This window comes from Rhipicephalus microplus, chromosome 4 (assembly GCF_043290135.1).
Source record: "Rhipicephalus microplus isolate Deutch F79 chromosome 4, USDA_Rmic, whole genome shotgun sequence".
Classification (NCBI taxonomy): domain Eukaryota; kingdom Metazoa; phylum Arthropoda; class Arachnida; order Ixodida; family Ixodidae; genus Rhipicephalus; species Rhipicephalus microplus.
In genome coordinates, this window is record NC_134703.1 from 166,319,345 (window position 1) to 166,341,780 (window position 22,436).

Below are 22,436 nucleotides of genomic sequence, written 5' to 3' on the forward strand. Positions count from 1 at the left end.
TCTTCTCTTCCCGTTTTCACTTTCATTTGTCTTTTTTTGTTTTGCCCCTCTTTCCTTGCATTTTCACCTCCAGCCAAGCTCTTGTGTTGATCTGTTCTCTACTGTACTCTTGTACGGGAACTGAAAAACGCAAGGGAAATATAAAAAGATGAACGCTTTTTGTTGCTTCATTTGCTGATAAAGCCGGCCCTTTCTCCACAGGGGTGAAGGAGATACCAGCTTCATGTGCTGACTTTTCTTTACTTATCTCGATTTCTCCCTCCACATTGCAATTTGCTTTCAGTTTGCTATGAGTCTTTGTGCCAGGATGTTTATTGCTCTCTTATGTTTGCTTTTTGCACTAGACTATCAAAACTATAATGTCCGCTGCACAGAATTCTTGTCGTCGTTGCTCACTGCGAGAGTTCGTCTTAACAGAAGGGGCCTGTTACACGATTCGTCTTGAGCAGATAGTTTTTTTGCATTGAGTCTGTGGGAAATCAAACAAACACTCCAATGTTGCTCGTCTCAAGGGGAGAAGCGGATCTTTCGGACGGAAAATTGCTAAAAAACACGATTTTTTTAAAATGCTATATTTGGATTCTCCCACTATCGCTGCATAATCTCGCCAATTTTCACGCGTCCTACATTGGTAATTTAGCCATGAGAGTAGCTTATGTGACGTTAGTGAGTTGAATTTTTGGCTATGGACATGTGAAAAACGGGCTTTTCTAGCGCCGCGGTGTTGCCGTTGTACGCTTGATACAGCAGCCGTCTTAGTCGCATTCGAAAGAGCCGCCCTTTTTCTTTCATATCTCGACGCACTTGTTATCGTCCACTCAGTATGCACGCCGTGAATCCTCGTAAAAAAAAAACAGCCCTGTTGCGGTAGCCTGTTGGTGCGATGAGCACACGTGACTAATTCATCGTGACTTCCGATTCCCCGGGTCTCCCGAGCTGTCTGTTGCGTGCAGCAGCGGAGCGCAGGCGAAGCGGCGAGTGTTTGTCACTCTGTACTCGTCGGCTTCCTGAACCCGCGCGAGCTAGCGAGACATTGGAGCAACCGTTTCTCAAGTCTGCACATTCAGGCACGCCGCTGAACCAGCCCGACGAAGCGCACCGCAACCACCGGGCCAGTGCGTTAGGGTTACGCTCTCAGCCACATTTTGAACCTGGTCTGAACCTTTCATCATGCCGAAGCCGTATCGCCAGTTCCCCACCGCTCACAAGTTTGAAGAAAAAAAAGCGCAAGAAATCTACGGCAAAAACAGATAATGGCATGGGCATATCCGACGCGCACCTCATGCAGGACGGCGCTGCGACGGAACACGATCCGTCGGATCAAACGCCAACATCTCCGCCTGTTTCCCCGGCGGCCTCGGACGACGTCGGCGATAGGCAGTGCATAAGAAAAGACGCAACTTTTTTGACAAGCGCCGATCGTGCGCAACAGCAGAAAGTGAGTGCTGATAAGATCAGCAGCTTATCGGCAACTTCGGCCAGCGAGCGCAAGCTGCCAAAGCTCGCGACAGCGTGCGAGGGCAAGGATCCTTTTGGCGTTGCAACTTGCATGAGTGGTTGCCAGACTGGAAGGGTGATTGGTGCGAGACTTCCGCTAAATTTGGCGGAAAAGTTTTTTCTTGTAGTTGTGGCTTTTACGTAAGAGTTTGGTGCTATCCGTTGTGCATTCTTGGCTGAAAACTTTTCTCCTGTAGCTGTGGCTTCTCCGTAAGAGTTTTGTGCTATCCGCGGTGCATTTCTTAGCTGAAAATTTTTCTCCTGTAGTTGTGGCTTCTGCGTAAGAGTTTGGTGCTATCCGCGGTGCATTTCTTGGTTGAAAATTTTTCTTCTTTAGTTGTGGCTTCTCCGTAAGAGTTTGGTGCTATCCGCGGTGCATTTGGCGAGTGCATGAGCGACGCTGGCCGTTTTATTAAACAAAATGAACCGAGCCTAGCAAAAGTCGAGCGCGGTGCTGCCGTACAATTAAGAGGCTGTTTTAATTCTGTTGTATTTAACGTAATGAACCGCACCTAGCAGAAGTCGAGCGTGGCGCTGCTGCGCAATTAAGAGGCCATTTTAATTAACGGAATGAACCGCGCCTAGACTTGGCGCGTTCTCTTGCTGTGTGTGCAGCTGTGCGATTAAGATATCGTGTCTCAGTATTACGGATTACGGGGAAAACTGAATAGAGTCGCAGGAGGTTATGCGCTGCTCCCCTCCCCCCTTACTTTTTTTTTTTTCTCTCAACTGATCGTGTAGCGTGGACCGCGCGCTACGACGGGGGATGCTACGCTTCCCCTAGCTGCGTCAGCACAAGACATATCGTTCGGACTCGTATATACATGTGATGAATAAACGTTCCAGGGCTGGTTAATCGGGGTACGTCAGATATGCTACAGCTATGTACGCCTAGAAGGCTGCTTTATCGAAGCAGATGGAGCGAATTAAGCGCGACTTGCGCGTACCTGTAAATGGGACCCGGCCGACGAGCCATCGTCGCTTAACGGCCCCACCCACAATAAGCGCAAATTGTTTCTCAGCTCAAGAGCGCAGTATAAAACAATAGGGTGGGTACATAAGAATAAAATATGGCATAATATGTCTTACTTCACGCTCATCACTCACGATATGACTGGAATCCCTAAACGGGATATCGGCGAGCGATCACCTCCATTAATCGAAGGAAAGGGTCTTTCACGTTGAGACATGCAACGACCAAGTACGTCTCAAGAGGCAAAAAAAGGCGCCTTGCCCCTGTCTACCCAGCATTGTGAGTGTCCCGCAGAGCTGGGACAGCTAGCTGTTTCCTGCAACCAATGTACCTGAAGTGTGGGTCTGCTCGTTTTTTTGCCGGGGCGATTGTACGTGACGACTTACTGCATCCTGGGTCACCATAATTGAGCCGAGGTCCTTGCGAATTCCCCATCACTCGGATGTCGGCGGCTGCTTCTGTGCCGTTCCTGACTGTCTGCAGGTCGAACTGCCGCTCGAAGCGATGGCGTCTTCCACAGTGCAATAACACGACGGCTCCTGAAAAGGTAACAATGTACTTTGCACAACTAACGTTATGGCATTTCATAAGGATCACGATCCTAAAGCTTAGGGATTGCGACCGAGATAGGGAGCACCAAATAAGGAAATTTAAGAGGTTTACGTGAGCAAGTTTGGCCATGTGTCAACGCCCAATGCACCGAAGTGGAGTACGTGCCCTGGGTGGTGTACTGTTTGCGTGATACGTGGCTCACATCACGTAGCATCGCGTAACGTCGTTCGCACTCCCCCGCAAGTCACCGTTGCTGTGGAGAAGTAGGGGCACCGAAGTGGAGTACGTGACCTAGGTTTTGTACGATTCGAGGCGTCTTCGCCTATCCCGCACTTTCACACATATGCTCGCGTCGCGTCGGCGCCCTGACCCACCCCCTCTTTCTCCGCAGACGCTCGCGTTGCTTCGGGTCGGCGCCATGTCAACCAATATTCGAGGTACAAAAAGGTTTTTTCAATGTTTTTTATTTCAGGCGTCTTTGCCGACCCCCTCTTTCTCCGCAGACGCTCGCGTCGCTTCGGGTCGGCGCCATGTCAACCAACCTTTGAGGTACAAAAAGGGTTTTTTAAATGTTTTTTTTTTATTCCAGGTGTCTTTGCCCACCCCCTCTTTCTCCGCAGGTGCTTGCGTGGGGTTAGGGCCGTGGCCCATCCACTCTTTCTCCGCAGATGCTCGTGCCACGTCGGCGCCGTGACCCTCCCCCTCTTTCCCCGCTGATGCTGCATCACGTAGGTGCCCTGTCAACGTTAGAGTGCTCTATCCCCCTTTCACCTCATGACCTATATAAAATGCCGTAACGTTAGCCATGCAAGCTACACTGTTACCAAATCAGGAAGCGTCTCGTCATGGCCACGCCACGGATAGACCCCAGCATTGTCGAAATCGCCGACATCATAAGGTACCCTGCCGGGAAAGAGGCCTTCCTTGAAATCGGACTGTCGCCTGCGCCATCGCTTCGACCGGCAGTTCGACCTCAGGCAGCCGGAACAACAATGGGGCGGCCACCGACATCCAAGTACTGGGGTATTTGCAAGGATCTCTGCTTTAATCCAGCTGAGCCAGGATGCGGTGGAGAAGTCGTGACGTACAATCGCCCGGGAAAAAAGGAAGCAGACCCACATTCAGGTACAATCGTTGCAGGAAACAGCTCTCCCAGCTCCGCGGGACGCAGGCTCTGCAGGGTAGGCAGGGCCAAGGTTCCTTTTTTGCCTGTCAAGACGTACTTGGTCGTCCTAACGTAAAACTCTCTCGACGCGAAATAATATGGCTCACGTACGTCATGCTGAAAGGGTTCTCGTCAAGGAACACGAGAGAGCTTACAGAGAAGGAGTTTAAATTTAGCAACTCCACGGTCCGACTGAAGAAGTTATATCAGAGAAGTAGCACTTGAAGAGCTGCGTGCACAGCCAGCAATCGGTGGAGTGGGCGAGGTTGTCCAAATCGACGAATGCTTGTTGAGGGGTTGGCGCAAGGCGAATCTAGGTCGCCTGCTGACAGGCGACTGTTCCTTCAAGGCACCGCAACAATTACGGTAGCGTTTCTAACAAGGACCCGTGGATTTTCGGCATGCTGCACGTGTCCATGAAGGAGTTGAGGCTGTTTCAAGTGGATAAAAGGGATGCTGCCACCCTTGGTTCACACATTCTTCCCGGGACGACTGTGTACAGCGACGAGTGGGCCACGTACCAATGCATACCCAGACTTGCGGATGCCAACAGAACACCGCTAAACTTGGACTGGCACACCGTGAACCACAGTGTCAACTTCGTTGATCCTACGACAGGCGCCAACACGCAAAGGATTGAAAGTGAATGGCAAAAGGCCAAGCGCCGTCTCGTGCGCAACAGCAACAAGACGACTACCTCACTTATGCCGTCTCACCTCGCCTGGCTTTGGTGGAGATCAATTAACGCACATCCCAATGTGAAAGACCCTTTTCTTCGATTAATAGAGGTAATTGCTCGCTGGTATCCAGTTTAATTGTGATTAGCACGTAGTGAGACACATTGTCATTTTATTCTTATGTTTATGTTGTCATTATGTTGTATTATTATTATTGTCATTATTATGTTTATTATGTCATTTTATTCTTATTGTTGTATACTAAGCTCTTGAGCTGAGAAACAATACACAATCACTATTTGGAATTTCGGTAGTTTGTGCTTATTGTGGTTGGGGCCCTGTAAGCAACGGTAACTCGTCGGTCGGGTCCCATTTACAGGTACGCGCAAGTCGCGCTTAATTTGCTCCATCTGCTTCGATAAAGCAGCCTTCCAGGTGTACGTAGCTGTAGCATATCCGACATACCCTGATTAACCAGCCTTGGAACGCTTATTCATCGCATGTATACACGAGTCCGAACGATATGTCTTGTGCTGACGCAGCTAGGGGAAGCGTAGCGTCCCCCGTCCTAGCGCGCGGTTCACGCTACGCGATCAGCTGAGAGGAAAAAAATGAAAAGTAAGGGGGGAGGGGGGCAGCTAATCACCTCCTGCGACTCTATTCAGTTTTCCCCGTAATCCCTAATACTGAGACGCGATATCTTAATCGCACAGCTGCGCACACAGCAAGAAAACGCGTCTAGAGTTGTGCTAAGCGCGGATCATTCCGGTAATTAAAACGGACTCTGCGCAGCAGCACCGCGCTCTACTTCTGCTAGGCGCGGTTCACTCCATTAATTACAACGGAATTAAAACGGCCTCTTAATTGCACGGCAGCACCTCGCTCGACTTTTGCTAGGCTTGGTTCATTCCGTTACTTAAAACGGCCAGCGTCGCTCATGCACTCGCGAAATGCACCGCGGATAGCACCAAATTCTTACGGAGAAGCCACAACTACGGAAGAAAAATTTTCAACCAAGAAATGCACCGCGGATAACACCAAACTCTTACAGAAAAGCCACAACTACAGGAGAAAAATTTTCAGCTAAGAAATGCACCGCGGATAGCACCAAATTCTGACCGAGAAGCCACAACTACAGGAAAAAAATTTTCAGCCAAGAAGTGCACCGCGGATAACACCAAACTCTTGCGGAGAAGCTACAACTACAGAAGAAAAATTTTCCGCCAAATTTAGTGGCAGTCTGGCGACAACCACCCCAAAGTCTGGCAACAGATTTATGCAACGCCAAAAGGAACCTTGCCGTTTCGAATCGGATCCGTGAGCGGCTACCTACAGGATCGTCGACTCATCTCCGATAAACAAGCTTCTTGAAAGAACAGCTAAATTGTGGACATGCAGTGGGACCATCTCTATCGAACAAGGTGAGTGTCAATATGGACTTGCGATGAAGCTGATTTCAAAGTGCCACAACTGTGAACTTGTTGACAGTGAGTGGAGCTCTGGGAGGGTACCCAGTCAGGCTAGACGCGCTGCGTTTGAAGTGAATATTCGTGCCTCTCGTGCCGTGCAAAGCACATGGAATGGCCAGGCAGCCCTAAACGACATCTTTTCTGTAATGGGAATTTCTCACAGGGGACTTCACCACAAAAGCTATCAGAGCCATTTGAAAACTAAACTGAATCCTGCGGCAACACAAGCTGCAGACAAGGTCCTCACTGATTGTGACATGTCAGTGAAAACATTATACCAAGATCTGTGCTTTGACAACCCAGGTAATGTGGCCATCTGTTATGATGGCACATGGATGACCAGATGTCACCTGTCGCACATTTGTGTGGGTGTTCCTATAGAGCTGTTTTCTGGCTATGTTTTAGACTATGTTGTCCTGTCAAATTTTTGTGCCGGATGCAAGCGCACACCACCAAAGGAGCACTCAAATTACTTGATTTGGGAGTCATCGCACATCTGCTAGAAAAATACACAGTGCAAATCAGAGCACATAAAAGCGGAGGCAGCAGTCACTCTTTGAGCGCTTAATTTCCCGTCACGGCTTGAGGTACACAGTGATGCTTTGTGATGGGGACAGTAGATCATTTCGTGCTGTTGAAGACTTGACAGTTTATGGTTTCATACAGGTTCAAAAAGAGGACTCTATAAACCATATCCTAAAACAAATGGGTTGCGCACTACACAATCTTGTTCAAAAGCATAAAGGTTCTAGCGAAACACGCAAGTGGAAGAGGCCGCTTGACAGGTGATGTCGTAGAGAAATTGTCGAGATCTTATGGCTGGGCTCTGAAGTTCAATGTTGCTGACGTAGATGTGATGCACCGGGCAGCCATGGCCACATATTATCATGTGACATCGACTGTGAAAGGTCCAACCACACCTTGTACCCAAGTGCAGTGACTCATGGTGCAAGCAGAATGCTGCTGCTGCAAGGGGAGAACCGCTGCCAAGACACACTAACAACTTCTCACAAAATGTCCGTGTTGCACTACTTCCAGTATACGAGCGACTTTGTGACAAGGAGCTGCTAAAACGCTGCCTAAGAGGCAAGACACAAAATGCAAACGAGGCACTCCTGTCATATGGTCTCTAATGCCTAAAGAGAAGCATGCTTCAATCATAGCTGCTAAGACTGCAGTTGCTGAGGTCGTGATGTGCTTCAATTCAGGAATGGAAAAAGCTTCCACACGTATCCTCAAAGAACTTCAGGTAGAGCAAAACTTCATGAGCGAGCGACGGGCAAAAGAGAAGAATTCTCGTCGGATCACGAGTGCCGAGCGTAAGCGTTCAGCTTCTTCCAGGTTCCTGCAACAAGCAAAGCGGCGGCATCGACAAAAGTGTGACAAAGACTACTGCCCTGGTGTTTTTTGGGGCATTTATATGCAAAGAGAAGCATTTTTGTTTGGGTAGAATTCCTTGAATATACAGAGCTTTGTTTTTTGCCATTTTCTCAATTTCAGTTTTTTGGCCACCTTTCATTCTTGTGACAAGCGCTTCTCAGCTTTGGTACACTGGGATTTCATCATTTTTGTCTTGCTGAGAAGCTGGATGCTTAGTGAGTGCAAGAAAGAGCCCTATGTGACTTTCGGACACCCTAAATTTTTAGAAAAAATAAAATACAAAAATTATCGTTCCTTGATAATGGAAGGATGAACTTATAAACTTCATAACTTTTGTTGTAGGAAAGCTAGAGCCATGAAACTTGCTTTTTGCACATTTTGCTAATTGTAGAATGCAATGACATTTAATTCAGAAAGATGTGTGCTGCCAAGTTACTGAAAAGGTGATCGAAATAACTTTTAATTATTGACTAATTAAAACAAAGTTGTAAAAGGTACATAAAAACTGAGTTTAAATTTGACATCTGCACATGTAAATATACAATCTCATAAGTTTTCATCACCCTAGCTTAAATAATAAGATCCCTGAGGGCTAAGTGCCTCTTCTCCCCTTAAGGAAGAATTCGTCTTAACCGAGATTATCTCGTTTACTGTAGGTGCATTTGAACTTGGGAGCACCAGTCAGCGCCGCCTGTCACCAGTATGGCGAGTGTGAAACACTTGTTTATCGTTTGCCAGGTACATCACGGGGTGCTGAGGGAGGCCCACCTGAGGCGGAGCAGCCTAACCTGGACTGTCTCTGGCCTTCGGCTCCGGACCTCCAGCTAGATTGCCTTATCAGTGATGATGATGATGACAGCAGCAGCGTGGAGCTCGTCAGTGTGGAGCTTCCCAGGTGATCAGTGCTGATATTTGTGAAATGTGGAATTGATTTTCATTTATAATGGTGAACAAATGTGTGTTTAAGTTAGCAGGCGGCATCATCGCATCATCGGTTTCCACACTTCTGGCAGCTCTCTGGCAGCAGAGCTAGCCGGTAATTCCTGATGGGACAGAAAATAACGTCATGGTCATTTGTGTGGTGATGGCGAGACAACTTGAAGCTGCCCAAAGATTGCAAAATCGAGCTCTGGGACAGCCAGCGTAAACATAAACTAACGCTGCCGTCGTGGCAGCAAACGAAACATTCTGCTCCGTGTTTTTTTTTCTTTTCTGCATTGTTCATTCGGAAATACGTGGCTAAGTTTTCCCAAGAGCTGAAAGAATACCCTCAAGTGTATGCATTCGGGGTACAACTTCAAACACTCACAAGATCAATCGCAACTCGCCCCGTCTGCGAACAATACATCCAGCTGGCACACGGCGCCTCGAGAACGATGCAAGGTGAGCTTGGGCGCCGCTCACTGCTTCGCAAAGCTCACGCCTTCTTAGTACATGTAACAGTCGCAGCACAACACTACTACAGTTGAATCTCAATAATTCTAACACGCTTAATTTGAACTTCTGGTGAATTAGAACTGACGCTGTGGTCCGATTTAAGCTATGTGTATTGTTACGTTTATAAATGGGTTTATTACGCTGTGGCGTACTGGGAGGTTTGAAGGGGTCGTGCACCGGAGGCCTATCTCCCTAGCCGAACGTCCTCTTCTCTAATCTGCCTGTTCCCCGCTACCCAGAGGCTCATACCCAAATCATATATGCAGTAACATTTCTCTCCGCGCAGACGAAGCCCACCGGGCGACTTAAAGAGTCTCTCTGGGAATATAGCGCTTCAAACGGGCTTTATGGGCAAGTTCAGTCTTTGCAGATTGTCGGCCATTTGAATGAAGACGTGCTACGCGGTAAGTTAAATCGCCTACACGGTCTAAAACAACGCAAGGTCCCGCATAGTGTGCAAGCAGTTTTTCACACAACTCACATTTCCTATTTGGCGTCCACAGCAACACGAGATCTTTGCGATTATACGTCCCGTGTCGATGTCGACGGTCAAAACGTGTCTTCGAGCGATCTTGCGAAGCGAGGGTGCGCAGGTAAGCAAGACGTCGGGCTTCTTTTGCTCAGCAGACGACCTCGGATATACCCGAATCATGAAGGTCCAAAAAACAGGAAGACGGTATCTGAGGTATGACGAGGTGGCCGAGCATACAGAAGAAAGAACGGACGGAAGCTGATAGTCTCATGCTGTGCGGTGTTAAATGTGTAAGTGATGAAAGGTAGTACGCCATTCCAGTTCTTGTGATCTGCTGTGACATACATAGAAAGCATGTTCGTGAGAGTCCTGTTGGTTCGTTCCGTCAGGCCATTTGTTTGGGGATGATATGGCGTAGAGTGCCGAAAGCTTGAGGCGCATAGGCGAAGCATTTCTTTCACCACGTTTGCAGTGAATTGTCGCCCACGATCACTGATAAAAATTTTAGCAGGTGCATGTCGTAGAATCACAAAACGCAGCATGAATAAACACATGTCAGCTGTAGTTGCCAATGGTATAGCAGCTGTCTCGCAGTACCGTGTTAAGTGGTCGGTACATACGACTATCCAGCGATTATCACTAGAAGAACTCGGAAAAGGACCTAGAAGGTCAATCCCGACTTGCTCGAATGCAGTTCTAGGGGGTGGGATAGGATGTAGTCGCCCTGGAGGAGCACTGGTAGGGCGCTTATGACGTTGGCACTCGTTTCAACTAGAGACGTACTGTTCCGTCGTCTGGCGCATTTTCGGCCAGTAAAATCTTTCTTGAAGCTGGCAAAGAGTTTTCGCTGTGCCTAGATGGCCGGACGTTGGGTCATCATGCATGGCCTGCCAGAAGGAAACGCGAAGGCTCTTCGGAACCACTAGAAGATATCGTAAGCCGGTCGTAGCATAGTTCTTTTTGTACACAAGCCCGTCGTGCATGCAGAAGGGAGTCGCCGATGGCCTTGACTCGGTAGGAAGAAGCTCCTGTATGGTGCGGTCCCTTTGCTGCTCAATGTTAAAGGCATTGGTATCAGAAAATGGCGGGTCCAATGTCGCGATGTAGGTGTCCAAGTTGCCCATGTCGCAGTCCATCGGTGGGAGTGGTAGTCACGAAAGACAATCTGCATCAGTGTGACGACGACCACTTTTATAGGAAACCGTAAAGTCGTATTCCTGGAGACGGAGTGCCCAACGCACCAGTCGACCAGATGGGTCACGCAGATTGACCAACCAGCAGAGCGAATGATGATCTGTCATGATCGTAAAGGGGCGTCTGTACAGGTAGGACCGGAAGCGCTGCACTGCGAAGACTACTGCGAGGCATTCTTGCTCTGTGGCGGTGTAGTTACGCTCGGACTTGCTTCGCGAGCGACTTGCATACGCAACGACATGTTTTTTGGTATCTCAGCATTGAACCAGCACGGCCCCAACACCGACACCACTAGCGTCCGTGTGAAGTTCTGTGGGAGCCAGAGATCGAAGTGTCGAAGAATTGGATGGGATGTCAAAAGGAACTTCAACTCAGAAAAAGCGGACGCACATTCCGGAGTCCAGTCAAATGGCGCGCCTTTCTGAAGCAGGCACGTGAGTGGGTGCACGATATTGGCAAATCCAGGGATGAATCGACAGAAGTATGAGCAGAGGCCCAAACAGCTGCGTAGTTCTTTAGCTGAGCGAGGTTGCTTGAACGCCTCCACTGCAGCCGTTTTTGCGGGATCTGGCCGTACGCCTTCTTTGTTCACCAAGTGTCCAAGAACGAGTGTTTGGCGTTCTCCGAAACGACATTTCTTTGAGTTGAGCCCTAAGCGTGCTTTGCTTAGGCAGTTCAGCACAAGGCCGAGGCGTGTGTTGTGCTCACAGAAAGTTCGCCCAAAAATCACAACATCGTCCAGATAACACATGCATACTTCCCACTTCAAACCTCGCAGAATGTTGTCCATGAAGCGCTCAAAAGTTGCAGACGCATTGCATAGTCCGAATGGCATCACATTGAATTGAAAAAGTTCATCTGGTGTAACAAATGCCGTTTTCTCTTTGTCTTCCTCGTGCATTGGAATTTGCCAATACCCTGGCCTCATATCAACAGTCGAAAAGTAGGAGGCTGATGAAAGACAGTCTATAGCATCATCAATACGTGGCAGTAGGTACACGTCCTTTTTTGTGATGGCATTGAGACGGCGGTAGTCAACGCAAAATTGCCATTTTTCATCTTTCTTCTTGACCAATAATACGGGAGCGGCCCACGGACTGCAGGATTCCTGAATCAGATTTTTCTTTAGCATCTCGCCAACCTGTTCATTTATCACTGCGCGTTCCGAAGGCGATACCCGGTACGGCTTTTGTTGGAGAGGTCTATGGTATGCCGTATCTATGCGATGCTTTACACGAGAAACAGGGATTGACAGTGGAGCTTGTAGCTGTGCGAAATCGAAAAGACCAGCATGCTTGCGCAGAATACTCGCCAGGTCATTACGCTCGTTGGTGCTAAGAGACTTGTCAATCATTGGCATTATGGAGGTGTCCCTGGCATGCAAATGATTAGAATCGGGCTTATCTGGAGAATCACTGCTCTCTGCAAGGATGACAAGGGAGAACACCTGATGTTGACGGATCTTAGCAAGTTGTAGACCCTCTGGCAGTACCGAAGGTTCATTGGAGCCGTTGATCACCCACAAACCAGTATGCCTTTGCACAACCGACAGCGTACGATAGGGTATTAGAACATTCTTCTTTATGCAGCTGAGGTGAATGGGCTCTGCGATGGCATCAAATGTCGTCTCGGTTGCAGGAGAACTGACGACAGGAACACATTTGGCAGGCAAGGGTGGTGCAATTGTGTCCATGGACATGCAAAGGGTACTTTCCATACAGGGCGGGCTTTCCATAAACGCTACTAAAACATTTGAATCTACTGTGATCTCTCCTGTGCGGCAATCGACAGTGGCACCACAAAGATTCAGGAAATCGAGTCCTAGAATTACATCATGCGTTGAATGAAAGAGAACAGCAAAATCAGCAATAAAATTCTGGCCACCCAAACTAACAGACACTGTGCAAACACCAGCAGGTTGTAAGACATCTCCACTCCGTCCACGAAATATATCAGCACGGTCCCAACGGAACATAACCTTTCGTCCAAGAAGGGATTTGAAAGCTAGGCTTATCACTGATATGGTTGCACCTGTGTCCACTAAGGCCATTGTTGAAACACCGTCAATTACCACACGTACCTTATTTTTAAACATGCGAATTAAAGGAGGCATTTCTGTGGAAATCGATGACTGTCCAGCGACCTCACCTCCAACGGTCACGCCGACTAGTTTTCCGGAGGCGGCGAAGGGTAGCGGCGCCTAGGAGAGGGCGACCGATTGGGATGAGCGGCTGGCGGGGGTGTCAGACTGCGGTCAGAGGCCGGAGAACGGTTTCGCAGTGGCCTTATCTCGTGAGATGTGCTTCCAGGGAATGTTGGTGCTTGTGCGGACAGGTAGGATCTTGGTGAGCGGTCGTACCTCGGCGGTTGCCAGTAGTTGCAATACCTGGCAATGTGCTCTTCGATGCCACAGTTATAGCAGACGGGTAGGGGTCGTTCGCCGAACCACTGCTGAGAGCGCTTCGTTGTGAAAGGTCGCCTACCCGAATGGAGTGGTGAACGGGAACTGCCGGCCTCTGTGGAGCGGGGCCGGTACGAAGCCGTCGGTCATACCGCTGAACAGGCGCGAATGAGTCTCGGCGTGGCCAAGCAGTTCCAGCTTCGCTAAAGTCCGTCACACAAACCGATGGTGGCAGCGGAGCGAACGGTGCCGGGTAATAGGATGAACAGGTAGGCAGATGATAAATGGTGTCGTCGACCAGTGTGTCTTGTCGCTGTAGCTCTTCGCGCACAATTGCCCTGATAATAGCGACAAGGTCGGCAGGCGGGCTTACGTCGACGCTGGCGACCGTTGTTACATTTGCCAGCCTACCAAATTTCGGGGCAATACGACGGGTCTTCAGCTTCTCGAAAGTACGGCAGTGACGGACGGCGGAGACGGAAGTGAGGTCTTCCTTGCCTACCAATAAATTGTAGACGTCCTCTGCTATACCTTTCACAAGGTGTCCGACCATGTCCTCTTCAGACATATGCGTATCTATGATCTTGCAGAGCATCAGAACCTCCTCTATGTAGGTGGTACACGTTTCTCCAGGTGTCTGGGCTCTTTGAGCCAAAGTGCGCTCCGCACTTTTCTTTTTCGCATCAGAGTCGGCGAAGCATTTGTTGAGTTCTTCGGCGAAACGATCCCACGTTGTTAATGAATCTTCGTGGTTTTTGTACCACATGAAGGCGGTTTTTGTGAGAAACAGCGCGACAGTCCCCAGTTGTTCGGTGGGATTCCAGCCGTTGTACCGGCTCACCCTTTTGTAGTGTGTCAGCCACGCATCCACATCTTCCCCTGCTCTTCCCGGGAAAGGGCGGGGTTCCATATAGCGATACCGAGGTGCAGCCGGCACCTGACCTTTGCGGGGTTGAGAAGCCGTGACCTTGGCTCTCGGCCATGAAGGTTGTTGTTGGTGGCAGACCGGCAAGACGACGACTCCGGCGAAGTTCAGAGAGCTGTGACTCCGTGGTTCGTCGACGTGCTTTACCCAGCCCCTTCATCACTCTGTTACGTTTATAAATGCATTTATTACGTTGTGGCGTAGTGAGAGACTTGAAGGGGTCGTGAACCGGAGGCCTATCTCGCAAGCCGAACATCTGCCTGTCCGATACCCAGAGGCTCATACCCAAATCACATATGCAGTAACAGTATTCCAATGGGCGAAAACGCCCTGTTATTGGAACGCGCAAGCACTTGCGACGGTTATGCTGCGCTTTGAAAATGCTATCAGCACCACGCCCAATCCTGCGGCGGCACCTCTGGCACCTCAACGCTGCGGGTGAAAAAGAAAAAGAAGAAAAGAAAAGAAAAGGCTGCAGCGGAATGTCTGCTCTCTGCCTCAAATGCCGATTGGCGACGCGTGTGCACGCTTCTTCCTTTTCCGTTTATGCCTCATATAGACCCTTCTTTCAACGCCGCGTGTGAAGAGAGAGGGGGGGGAGAACAAGGCTGCTGTGAAGTGTTGGTTCTCTTTCAAATGCAGATCTGCTTCTCTCTACGTGGAGACTCCTCCTTTCTCATCAAGTGCTGGCCATGCTGCGGCTACGATGCAGAAGGTAGTAGTGGAGACGCAGTCTTTGTCGTTGTCTTTACAGAGTCTCGGCCCTGGTCATTTCCATGCACAACTTCTCTTGCCAGGAGAATGCTGAAGCTGAAGTAAAAATGTTTTGCGAGCTGCGTAAGAAATTGGTTGACCTGCTACAAGGCAAACGTATGCAGACGCGCATGACCGTTTACTTCAATTAATGACGAATGTCCTGTGATTTGTGAATAAATGTAAGTCTTCTGAAACTTCCCTCTCGTGTGTTAGCTCAATGCACTTGTGCCACTGCTCTGTGAGCCCTTCGTCCGTTTAGCTTTTATTATTTCGAGCTTTTTTTTAATTCAAACGAATTTTCAGGCCCCTTCGAGTTCAAATTATCGAGATTCGACTGTACAGTGAAACCTCGTTCATTCGAAGTCACTGGGGCCGCGAGAAAGCTTCGGAATAAATCGATAACCCGCTTAACAGAACATTCAAGAAGTGGGATGCAAAAAACTTAGAACTTCAAAGTACGTAATCAGTGCTCGTCATTTGCTGTGCCAGCCTTGCAGCTCCAAACGTCATGTTTTCCAGCAATACCTGGTCTTTCTTTTGCCGCGAACATAAAGGAACTGTGTGCCTCGCTGCTGCCACCGGAAAGAAAAAATTGGACCATGCGCGCATTCGGCCATGATGCGATCATTCGCACATTCTTTCTATTATATTCATGAATTTAATAATGGCCAGTATGACGAAGCTCACAATGTGTTTTGGCTGGAAAAAATTATCGGAAATTTTCGAACTTGGTTTTCGAAGTAGGTGTTGCTGGCAAGAACTCCACCAGCAGTGCAAAGATGTGAATTGTGGGAGAAACCAGCAATCAGAGGTTCGCATACATCATAATTTCCACTAAAATGTCTTTTGTTAATTTCTTTACAACCCCAGAAAGAATGGGTAAACCATGACCCACTGACGTTGCGAGAAACATGCAATAAGCTGCCCGCATGTCAGCGCTGTGTTGCAGCGAAGCACGGTTCATTTACCGCAGGCGCACGTTTCAGTTGATCATGAGACCATTTTTCCCCCATTTTTTTTTTTGCGCTACAAGTAGCGAGGCTTGGCTGCTTCAGCTGCCACTCGTTAGTATCGATACGTTGCATTGCCTTGTGGCTATTAATAGCCTTCTTTCTGGGGATTCGCAGCTAAATCGGAAACTGACACATGGCACCCAAAGTTTTCTAATTAACCGGACTGGTGCTGGCCACCGCTTCAAATTGTCCACTTAATCTTACATTGCGAAATACGTGACCACGGTAATCCTTCGAATTGAGTGATATTTTGAAATAACCGAGTTCGAATTAACGAAGCTTTGCTATATGTGAAATCTCGCAGAGGTGATCATGTCCCAAAAAGAGGTTGAAGATGTGTACCTGCTCAGCTATTGCGTACGTATAGTGTGACATAGTCTATAGTATGAAGGAAAGAAAGATAAACTTGAGGGCTCATTTGCTTTGTTAGAAACAGTATTAATGAGAACTGACAATTATGCCAAGAAAAGCATAGGGTATATTATTAGAAGTAGTTATTGTCTAAGTATGAAGAAAGAAAAGTGGACGAAAAAATAGCTTGCCATGGGCAGGGACCGAACCTGCGGCATTCAAATAACGCGTCTGATGCTCAACCACCTGAGCAAACACGGCAGGCATCCCCATTACCTTTTTATGAGCTATGTATGTTCATTAAACGTGGGAATATCAGTCATCATTGCCTGTTGTCATTGCGGCAAGTGTGCTACACGCTCATCTTTTGTCTATTGGCATCTCATAGCGCGTGATCTTATTACGAGCTGGCAGGTGACTAGTGGTCACTTGCATACCACCTGAAAGCATTATGTCTGCCAGAACGAAACCCTCACTATGAATGAAGGAAAAAAAGGTAATTGAGGGCTCATTTAATTTGTTAGAAACAATAAAAATTCGAATTGACAATTACGCCTAGGAATGTATTGGGGATATTATAAGAAGTAATTAGTGTATAAATGGGAAGAAAGAAAAGTGGATGAAAAGATAACTTGCCATAAGCAGGCATTGAACCTGCGATCTTTGAATGACGCGTTCGATGCATTGAACTCGTTGGTGTTGCCACTGCATGCTTTTGGATGGTAGCTCGAGTGGCCCTGAATCACTGCTTTGGCAAAAAGAAAGAAACAAGACTTTGTATTGAATACTTTTAGGCAATATTTGCGGTTGCACAGCATTTATCTCTGTTTGAAGCATTGACGCACAACAAGAGATTTGAATCACCACTTCGCTATTAGAGCATACTGCCATTTCATCATCATCATCATCATCAGCCTGACTACATCCACTGCAGGACAAAGGCCTCTCCCATGTTTCGCCAGTTAACTCGGTCCTGTGCTTGCTGCTGCCAATTTATACCCGCAAACTTCTTAATCTCGTCTGCCCACCTAACCTTCTGTCTCCCCCTAACCTGTTTGCCTTCTCTTGGAATCCAGTTAGTTATCCTTAATGACCAGCAGTTATCCTGTCTACGCGCTACATGCTCGGCCCATGTTCATTTCCTCTTCTTGATTTCAACTATGATATCCTTAACCCCCGTTTGTTACGTAATCCACTCTGCTCTCTTTTTGTCTCTTATGGTTAAACTTACCATTTTTCTTTCCATTTCTCGCTGTGTCGTCCTCAATTTAAGCTGAACCCTCTTTGTAAGTCTCCAGGTTTTTGCTCCGTAGCTCAGTAACGGCAAGATACTGCTGTTAAATACCTTCCTTTTGAGGGATGGTGGTAATTTACCTGTCATAATTTGAGAGTGTTTGCCAAAAGTGCTCCACACCATTTTTATTCTTCTACAGTCTAATTTCGATAATTCAAACTCGAAGGGGCTAGAAACTTTGTTCGAATTAAGAGAAGTTCGAATTAATGAAAGCTAAATAAACAGAGGGCTCTCCATGCAGTGGCGCATGTGCATTGAGCTAACACACGAAGGGGAAATTTCAGAAGACTTACATTTGTTCACAAATCACAGGACATCCGTTATTATTTGAAATAGTCGGTGATGCACACCTGCACACGTTTACTCGCAGCGAGCTTGCAAAGCATTTCTGCTTTGGCTTCAGCATTCTCCTGGCAAGAGAAGTTGCGCGTAGAAATGTCCAGCGCCAACACTTTCTAAAGACGACTACAACGACTGCATAGCGGAGCCTCTCTGCTACGCAGCCGCAGCATGGCCAGCACGTGCCGAGAAAGGAGGAGCGTCTCCACGCAGAAAGAAACAGATCGGCATTTGACAGAAAACCAACACTTCATGGCAGCTTTTTTTTTTTTTTGCTCTCTTTGCGCCTGTTGTTAAAAGGTGAAGGGCTATGTGGCAGGGACAAGAGTGGGGGCAGCGTTGCACCCGCATGCGAGACGCCCCCCTTCCCCTCAAGGCGCAGAGCCGTGCTCCCGCAAGGGGCAAGGGCGGCAGATAGTAGTGCCTTTGATAGTGCCTTTTTCCTTTCCTTCAACCACACAACCCTGCGACAGCTTTCCTTCTTTTTTCCTCTCTCTCTCTTCGCGCGTGGCGTTGGAAGGAGAAGGGTCTTTTTGTGGCAGGGGCGGAAAAGGGAGAAGCGTGACATGTGCGCATTGCAGATCGGCATTTGAGAAAAAGCAAATATTCCACCGAAGCCTTTTCTCATTTCCTTCGCGTGCAGCGTCGAGGTGTCGCAGGTGCCGCCACGGGATCAGGCAGGGTGCCGAAGCATTTTCGGAGTTCAGTATGTTCGAATTAACCACCGCAAGTGCTTGCGCGTTCAAATTACCGGGTGTTTTCGCCCATTGGAATACATATAGCTATGACGGGACTTTATTGTTAGTGCAAGTTAACCAGAAGTTCAAATTAAGCGTGTTCGAATTAATTAGATTCAACTGTAGTTACTTCACTCTTGTGGTCCGGCTCCGCGATTATTACCTGCCCTAAGTAGACATAGTCTTTAAAACTTGAAATGCACTATCACCTATTTCGAAGCACTGCTCTTTTCCGAGGTTGTTGTTCATTACTTTTGTTTTCTGCAGATTAATTTGAAGACCCACCTTTCTGCTCTCCTTGTCTAACTCTGTAATCATGAGTTGCAATTCGTCCCCTGAGTTACTCACCAATGCAATGTCATCGGCGAAGCACAGGTTACTAAGGTTACTTCATTAACTCTTAAGCCTGACTGTTCCAATTCTAGGCCTCTGAAAAACCTCCTGTAAGCACACGGTAAATAGCATTAGGGAGATTGTATCCCCCTGCCTTACACCTTTCTTCATTGGTATTCTGTTGCTTTCTTTATGGAGTACTATGTTAGCAGTTGAGCTCCTGTAGATTTGTTTCAGGATGTTTATATATGCTTCATCGACGCCCTGATTCCGCAGTGTCTGCGTGACTGCTAATATTTCTACTGAATCAAACGCCTTCTCGTAATAAATGAAGGCTATGTATAGTGATTGGCTATATTATGAGCATTTCTCTATAACCTGATAGATAGTATGAATGTGGTCGATTGATGAGTAGCCTGTTTGAAATCCTGCTTGTTCCTTCGGTTGATTGAATTGTAATGTTTTCTTAACTCTGTTAGCAATGGCCTTTGTGAATAGCTTGTATCGTACGGAGAGCAAGCTGATCGGCCTGTAATTCTTCAAGTCCTTGTCAACTCCTTTCTTATCTATTAAGATGATTTTAGCATTCTTCCAAGACCCTGATACTCTTCCTGTCAGGAAACACTTCCGAAAAAGGGTGGCTAGTTTTTCTAACACAATCTGTCCTCCATCTTTCAGCACATCTGATGTTACCTGATTCTCGCCAGCAGCATTGCCTCTTTGCATGCTCTCCAAGGCTTTTCTGACTTCTTCTATCATTACTGGTGGGGAGTCATCTGGGTTACTGCTAGTTCTTATAGTAATAAGGTTGTGGTTGTCCCGGCTACCGTACAGATTTCTGTAAAACTCCTCTGCTATTTTAACTATCCTATCTATATTGGTAATTATTCTGCCTTCTTTGTCCCTTATTGCATACATTCGATTTCTGCCTATCCCAAGTTTCCTCTTCACTTCTTTGATGCTTCCTTCGTTTTTCAGAGCGTGTTCAATTCTCTCCATGTTATACCTTCTTACATCGGATACCTTACGCTTATTAATCAACTTCGAAAGCTCTACCAGTTCTATTTTGTCTGTTGTACTTGAGACTTTAATGCTTTGATGCTTTCTAATGAGATTCTTCGTTTCATGGGAAAGCTTGCCAGTGTCCTGTCTAACTACCGTGCCTCCAACATCCACTGCACACTCCGTAATAATACTCGTGAGATTATTATTCACTGCCATTTAGTGTGTATTTATGGCGCATTCCCAGCAGGTCTGTATCATTCAGGTTTTTTTGTACTATAATCAGGACAGTGAAATGGCATTTCACAGTCTGGGGCATTTTGGTTCAGTTCGGTTCAGTTCGGTCCAGTATGGTGGTGTTACACGGTCATCTGTTCTCGGGGACAACTCTCTTGGCAGTAAGGTGAAGGCTACGAAAATGGGGCATTGGCACAATTGTGTTACAGTCGAGCTCTCATATAACGGCCCCACCTAAATTGAACTTTCGCTTAAAACGAACAATATCCGCGTAACCGTGAAACTATACATTGGTTTAATGGCACAAAATCGCACTTACTACGAACGTCTCCGAGCGCCGCTGATCGGTTACAGCGAACGGAGTCAGCGGTCTGCCGACCTCCCGGGAAACCAATTTCGACCACTGATCAGGCATTGGTGAGGTGCCCATACATCTTTATTGTTAAACGCCGACCCAGCCTCTGCGACCCTCTAGTTGCCACTCTCCCCAACTCATGGAGGAAGGAAAGTTGTTTTCTTTCTCATGCCCCGGGTGCTTTTTGTTACGCACCCCTGCATCCTTTGTCTTCCCCGCTACTCTGAGCACCCCGCATCGCCAGAAAAGGCCCGTGTTTTCACACTGCCGCCGATCTTTCGAAGACCGTTCGGCCATCTACCCTGTTTTGATCGCTGGTACTGTCGTTGGTGTCGCCGGCCTGGAGTGACCAGACCATTTGCCAACATCAGCGGCCACCGACTGTATTCGATAGTCTGCGTCTAGTGCATGCGCGTACTCAACCCCACTGACTCTGATAATTTACAATTCGTTTCTTGTTTAGGACTTTTTCTCGCTCACATCGCACTTGGCTCAGCATGCCTTCTGCGCGCGTGCAGAATCGCAAAAACCGCTGTTAATTTGCGCAGAACGAATCGCGAAGTATCGAAGTTCGTGAGGCCACGCTAACCCGCCGGCGCAGCACAACGATTTTTTTACCATGGCGGCTGATTCTTCGAACACCGCCGTTTGCACCGATCCAGGCGGCCATGCTTTGACTTCTGCGCGCACAGGCACTCTTTCCAAGTTTTCTGCGTGCGAGTATCGATCTATCGAGCAAGCTACCCAACCTGCCTCCTTCCGCCGCATTCTCTCCTTTCTTTAACGCAACTCCTTGCCCTTTTCTCGCAAGTCTGCTCTCTTTTCTTGATCACAACTCCTTCGCCCGTCTCCACCGCTCTGCGACGCACGCCATGCTGGCTCGAGTTACTTTCCTTTCTGACTCGAACCGGGCCTAGAGCTGTTCCATGCGTTCTTGCATGTGTGTCGCGTGTGTGCGTCTTGCTCACTCTTGGTCTGCGTGTGTGGTCATGACGGCCGACGGGAGGACTAGCACGCTTTTTCGTGCCGCTCAACAAAACATCGAAAGTGTGACCACTTGGCTTGATCCGCGTGTTAGCTGCCACGTTGCGGAGCGCTTGCTCATACCTGTTGACCACCTGGCAGCCAACATGCCACTTCGAGCGTCCCGGTACTCAGGTGTGGAGATGGTGAATATTTCGTAGGCGACGGTGACAACTACATGCGCGCGAAGCTGTTTTTGCGAGGCCGACTTCGTCGACGTCGGGCCCGATGCCGAGCCTGAAGCTTCCGAACTGCGGCAACGATTTGTGGCAGCGCGTCGTCGACTCCGACCTGGGAGAGCGGGTGGGACATCTTTGCGATGGTTTAATTATGGCCGATGATGGTGCCGACACTGCGGAACCGTGCACGGATTTGGGCATTGTCAATGAAGTTTGTGGCGAGAGTGATTTGGAGGAATTGGATTGTGAGAACGTCGAAACTTTGGAGTCAGTGCCTCATGCAGCTTATGCCACGAGCCTCGGCGAACGAGCACCCTGCCATTTTGAATGAACTCGAGACCACCCTTATCGCTTCTGCTCTTCGAAACACATGCATCACGGACTTTTTGGGGCAAAAATAATTTGTGTTTTCATTTGCAACTTTTTTTTTAAAAGCTGTGTTTCAATTATTACGAACTTTGGGATACAGCGAACGGATGCCACGTCGCGCTCAGGTTCGTTATAAGCGGGCTTGACTGTACTACGCAAATTGTTCGGCAGTTTGCATCCCCGCAGGGGTGTCTGTGCCGAAGAGGCCTAAATAAATCTTGCTGGTGTGGAGGCAGCCTATAAACCAATTTTATGTTTGTAAACACAGGTAGGCCGATGTCGACATTACGGGTAAAATTATAGCGA

The 22,436-nt window shown here is 48.0% G+C and overlaps 2 protein-coding genes across 9 annotated transcripts in view; both read left to right on the forward strand.

Annotated features, from left to right (window-relative positions):
- The window catches only part of LOC119172939 (uncharacterized), a 1,216,589-nt gene that overhangs the window by 1,141,133 nt on the left and 53,020 nt on the right, over window positions 1-22,436 (forward strand). The gene's annotated exons all lie outside the window — the stretch shown is intronic.
- Window positions 1-22,436, forward strand: part of LOC142813820 (uncharacterized) — a 30,101-nt gene that overhangs the window by 4,279 nt on the left and 3,386 nt on the right. For both annotated transcript variants that reach the window (XR_012894689.1, XM_075891732.1), the window contains exon 4: window positions 8,452-8,608. Coding sequence is in view for 1 of the 2 variants with exons in the window: in XM_075891732.1 (XP_075747847.1) it covers window positions 8,452-8,608 (157 nt within the window). In the remaining variant the exon portion in view is untranslated. The remainder of the gene's footprint in view (window positions 1-8,451; window positions 8,609-22,436) is intronic.